Source organism: Gavialis gangeticus, unplaced genomic scaffold, assembly GCF_001723915.1.
Source record: "Gavialis gangeticus isolate Ggan-Ray unplaced genomic scaffold, GavGan_comp1, whole genome shotgun sequence".
NCBI classification, from domain to species: Eukaryota; Metazoa; Chordata; order Crocodylia; family Gavialidae; genus Gavialis; species Gavialis gangeticus.
The window spans coordinates 148,508,938-148,514,432 of record NW_017729025.1 but is presented as its reverse complement, the minus strand read 5'-3'; the positions used below and the strand labels follow the sequence as shown (position 1 = coordinate 148,514,432).

General features: G+C 48.2%; 1 protein-coding gene across 1 annotated transcript in view; it reads right to left on the bottom strand.

Annotated features, from left to right (window-relative positions):
• The window catches only part of IFITM10 (interferon induced transmembrane protein 10), a gene marked incomplete at its 5' end in the record, with an annotated part of 26,266 nt that extends 21,012 nt beyond the window's left edge, over positions 1–5,254 (bottom strand). Inside the window, 2 exons of the mRNA XM_019519748.1 lie at positions 3,465–3,897; positions 5,052–5,254. Coding sequence (XP_019375293.1) covers positions 3,465–3,897; positions 5,052–5,254 — 636 coding nt within the window. The remainder of the gene's footprint in view (positions 1–3,464; positions 3,898–5,051) is intronic.
• Positions 5,255–5,495: the final 241 nt, after the last annotated feature.

The window sequence follows — 5,495 nt, the reverse complement described above, 5'->3', positions numbered from 1 at the left end:
AACAAAACGTAAGCATCAACTGTGCCAAAATGGTTACTTCTACAGCAAACGCACCAAATTCCAACACCCCATGAAAAAAAAATACAAAATGCTGCTGCCACAGAATCAGGATTCAGAGTCCTTTACAACATGAAACACAAGAGATTTATATTCATACATCTCCGTTCTTAAGGATGCAGTTCTTTAAAAATTAAACTCTCCAGGATAAATAAAAATACCAGGAGAATCTCATTTGCTTTCAGGTTCTGTAGGGCTTTCCCAGATATGCCTGATGTGATGCCAGATATGCCTGATATGCTCTCCTACACTGCCCCTAGAAGCCTGCCCTGAGAAGTAGTGGTCACCACCCTGCACTGAGGACTGTTTTGTTCTCAGTTTTCTTTCTGTCACAAAATCAAAAGCATGAGAGATAGCAAAGACCTATAGGGTTGTTTAGTCTGTCCTCTGCTAGAGCACCACTGTTCCCCACAGCTTATTCACTATTGCTTGGTTCAATTTAGAGGTGGGTATGTACACAGAGAAAGTGATGGGGATTCCCTTACAGGAGACTATTGTGTCACAGTCTGAAAGGCTACTGATTGCACACTCCAAAATACATTGCTGTTTTTTGAGGTTCAGCTTTTCCTTTTTTCCTAGCTCGCATCAGATGAGATCTCTGCAGATGATGATTATGGGCCTGTGCCCATGAAAGATGAAGCCCCTTCGTCTACCACAGAGGTCAGGATCTGGCCCTGCACTACCACTATACAACATTTGCATGGAGATTTTTCTTCTCCTCCTTGCCAGCTGGCATTTCCTTTTGGTATAAGGGGAGAGCAAAGGGGGAAGCTATTTACAAGACTTGCAAGAAGCAAACAAAACTATCTTTTCTGTTGCATCCCTGAAAGGATTGAGTGGTGCTTCTGTAATGCCCGTGGTATTGTTTCTCGTCAGTGAGTTGCGGGTATTGAAATCTCCAGTTTTATTCCTAGCTCTCTGGAAATGAAATCTTTTCTCAACCTACGTGGTTACAACCCGTGTGCGTGTGTGTGTGTGTGTGTGTTGGGGGTAAGATTACAGGTTATTAAAGCCCATTCAAATTCATAAATACATTTTTTGTGACGGAAAAAGCCTGTTTCTTGCCACGTGCTTTACTGTACTCAAGGGAGTCACCTGTGAGAAGACAGTCATCCTTATCACTGTTCTTTTGAGGTTAATGTATGACCTTGGGACAGCCCTGACACTGGGCATGCTTGCCACCTGCAGAGCCCTGTACATTCAATGTCTTTTACAAACAATGGCGAATTCAGGTTCCCAACACCCCTGCTTGAAGGGAAGACATGAAACTGTTCTCATCCTAGGCCCTGTGGTTGGTGTGCTAGATCACACTGCCTCGACCCTCCAGACAGCCTTGGTGCATACCTGGTTCAGACACATCCTCCTTGCACTCCCGCAGTGTTTGTGATCACTAATGCTGGGTTAACTATTCTGTTTCTATGCTGAATTCCATCTGTAGATTGGCCTTTTGTAAATGCTCCCTACCCAAGCTCATCGACTTGATTCCTGTCCCTGAAGCCACCCAAGCTACATTCAGGGCCAATCATTTGTACATACTGCGTCTCATTTGTATATACATTCACCTAATTGTTTTTGTTAAAGAGGTAACAAAAGCCCAGATCCTTTCTGGACAGATGATCAGGAAATGCTTGTTGGCCAAGCTCACCAGCAATGAAATCCTGCAGCTCAGCTGGTCTGTTCTCACTCTGCAGCTACAGGGAAAAAATTACAGAAGGTTTCATGGACTCAAAGGATCATGTTACCTCATGAAAGGTTACAGTGCTATCAGAGAGAAGTACCAGACTGGGGCAATACTTCTAGGATGATCCAGTAAACCAAGTGCTGCAAGACTAACCCTGGATACCCCTGAAGCAACACAGTCCCACTGGCCCTCTCATAGCTGCCTTTACACACGGTCTCCTGCTTCACTAATGCATCTGTTTCCAGAACCACAGTTCTCATGTGTGAAGCCTGCTGTGGTCTCCCACCTCTTTAGTTAGCAGAGCTTATTCTTCCAGTCCTGGCAGGTCTCTGAATATGGCCTAATGATTCATGAGGTCAAGGGAGAGGGAGGCCATGAGCTGCTTTCCTTCCTGCTGTTTTATGCAGAAACAGGGGAAAAAGCAAAATGTTTTATGCCTTTCTGGTCCCACCACTGAAGGACGCTGGAGGCAGGGGCTGTGCTCTGAATGACAGAGCATGCAAGGAATAGTGTAGAGGGGCAAAGAAACAGCGCAGAAGTGGCTAGTGGTGTCTTCTGGGTCTCTGAGGCCCTCCAGCTTGCACAGGTACTCTCTCTCCTTAAAGGATCTCTTCTCTTTTGAGATCTTGTTACCCACTTCATGCCATAAAACAGTCTTACTATAGTCCTGATCCAAAGCCCATTGGAATTAAAGGAAGCATACCCATTGAAATCAAAGGGTACTTGAAAGGATGAAAACTTCCTTTTCCAGTACGAAGCCAGAGGCTGAAATAATGTAAATCAGCAGTGCTCTGTCACAGTCAATGGAACTACTGTGATTTATACAAACTGTGGATCTGACCCGTGGTCTTTAGCTAAACTCCCTTACCCAGTGCCTCAGGATGCTGGTGTGATATTGAAGCAAGAGATTTTAGGGTGGTGAACACAGGACTGCAAGCCAGAAATTCCCTGATTCTGTTCCCAGCTCTCTTATGAGTTTCCTGAGGGATCACTGGCAGGTTTCTAAATGCTAGCCCCCCACCATGCCTCAGCACTTCTATCTGCAAAATGGGGATCAGACTCTTTTCCCTCAGGAAAGTCACAAGGCTGAATCATTTGCAAAAGTGCTAGGAGAATATGAATGTGCTTGTTGTTATGATACACAGCAACTGGTCTGCATTTTGGATTCCCCCCAACCCTGAGAACATCTCCTCTGACAATGGGTATTTTCCCCTCTGCACCCCTCGAGATGCTGTGGGATTCTGGCTGGCTGGTGACCAGGTTATTTTTCCTTCCGCTGAAATATTCAGCTCTTCTCGTGCTTGCCATGACAGGGTACCCAAGTGCACCAAAAGAGAAAGAATTATAAATTTCTCCAGTCACAACAAAAGCTGACTCAGACCCATCAGAGATCCCTCCTGATCTTTCAGCCTAGCTTTGGCTTCTTCTACAAAGCCCATCACCAAAGTATCCAGGTGCCTTTGTGTTCAACAGCCTCATCTCACAGAAATGGATTTACATCAAAATCACAAGGCAAAATACCTGTGTCAATCACAAAGCAATGTTCCCAAACCCATTATCTCCCGCTGACAGCACGTATTACTGGAATGGGACCCGATCCTTGCCTGTGTAAATCAATATCGCTGCACTGTTTTCAACAGCACAATGCCATTTTACACCAGATATGGCACAGTGTGTTTCCCCTCAAGGCAGCCCTGGAGCTTAGCTTAGTACGAGTGGTACTTACTTTCAGAGAATAGGCCAAGGCGATGAAGCCGAGACAGCAGAAGTTGAGGTATACGAAGTTGAAGATGGACCAGAGATAGTAATCGTTCACTTCTGTGGTGTCTGGGTAAATCTCAATCACTGTGGTGGGGTTCGTCATTGTCTTCTTCTCCACTGAGTGCTTGCACTGGACCGCTGGCCGCAGGCTGTCCCCTTTGCAGCCCTTGTTCTCCATAAGGTAAACAGCAGAAGAAGGAGACAGGACAGGCGAAGCTGCCTGTATGGCAGGGGGCTTGGAAATGCAAGTGAAACACCCCCGGTGGGGGATGTTCGTGGGTCTCTGGGTCCAGAACGCCCCCTCAAAGGGACATGGAGGGCCCAAGGGGGGTTCTTGTGTTTTCTCCGTGGTGGCTGCCGTGAATTCACAAAACTGTATCCTGGCAAAGTGAAATTTTCTGTGACAGACAGAGGTGGGGGGAGGGGTGGCAAGTGATGGGGATGGAAAAAGGGAAGGGGATTTGGGAGAAGGGATGGAAAAAGGGAAACAGAAGGGGCCAACAGAGGGAGAAACCAGAGAAGGGGGACAGAGGAGAAGGGAAAGGGAGTAGGTAGAGAAGAGGGAGGATGGCAGAAAGGAAAGGGGAGGAGAGAATACTATTTACACTCATGTACCACAAAGGAGCTTTCTCCTGCACACCGAGCAGTCTTTCATGCATGCAGCAGATTAACAGTTCCCTGTCTCCATGCAGCTGGGTGTCCCAGCTCCTGCAGTATGCTCTCCCTCCCTCCCTCCTCCTCCCACCCCATCCCTCCACACACACACACGCGCACACACACACACACGCACACCAGCCCTACTAGAGTTCAGTAAAACACTGGGAAAGGGGAAGGAGCTTTAAACATCCATCACCCTCTTCCTTTCCCTCTCTCCCTCAATCTCTCTCATTCCCATGCTCCTGCGTTATTGCCAAAGTCCTTTGCTGTAGCACCTGGTGAGAACATATGGGTTTGTTTCCTCACTTGGCACTGCACACACATACACACACGCATGCATGCACACGTACGCGTACAGATACATACAGATATGCATAACCTGTGTGCCCGTTCCCCCCCTCCCCCCCGCAAGAAAACCCCGGCTGAAATGGAGGAAGGAGGCTGATTTTAGTATTTGGAAGAAAAAAAGAAAGAAAGAAAGAAAAGAAGGGGAAAGAGAAAAGGAATGAAACACTTCTGAAGAAGCATGTGTGCGTGTTTATATGCATGGGGAGGGGTTGGAAGGGAAGGAGAATGAAGAGAGATCCCAAACAGATGCTGTGCCAAGGGTACCCTCCCCCACCCCCTCGTCCAACCCTTCCCGTCTGCCTGTCCATCTGTCCACCAGGGCCTTCCTGCTCCCTGTCCCATTCTGGGATCAAAGCTGGTTGCTGGGGGCAGGTGGAGCGGCTGTCCATCTCTACGGAGGAGCCTGCCTAGCAGCTGCGGCAGAACAGCCCCGGCTCCTCTCTCAATCTCTCTCTCTCTCTCTCTCTCTCTCTCTCTGGGTTTTATTTTGCTGAGTCCTCATCTCTGTGGGATTCCTGATGTAATTGAATTTCCCATTTTCTTTTACCTGTCAGCAGCTTCTCCCGTTCGGACAACGCTGTGGTCAGAAAGGAGGAGGAAGAGAGGCTGAGAACAGGGGATGGTGAAGGGGATGCGAGAAGAGGCTGTCTCCTTCTCTCCCCCCCCATTAGCTGTGTAATTAGAGAAACGGTCTGCCTCTAGCCACCCGCACGTCTGTCCATCCGTCTCCTCGGGAAGCAGAGAGAGAGATACTCACAAGGAGGAATGCAGAGACTTGCTGCATATCTGTCTCCGCACTGTCTCCGGCTCTTCTTTCTTAATAACTGGAGTTGGTGGAGGAGGGAAGGGAGAGCACGCGCGCGCGCGCGTGTGTGTGTGTGTGGAGGGGGGAAGAGGTCAACTGCCCCCCTCCCCGAAACACACAGTACAAGGTGCACGTGCTCATTATAGCCATTGGGCAGCACAGCTCTACTTTACTTCAGCTGCCGAT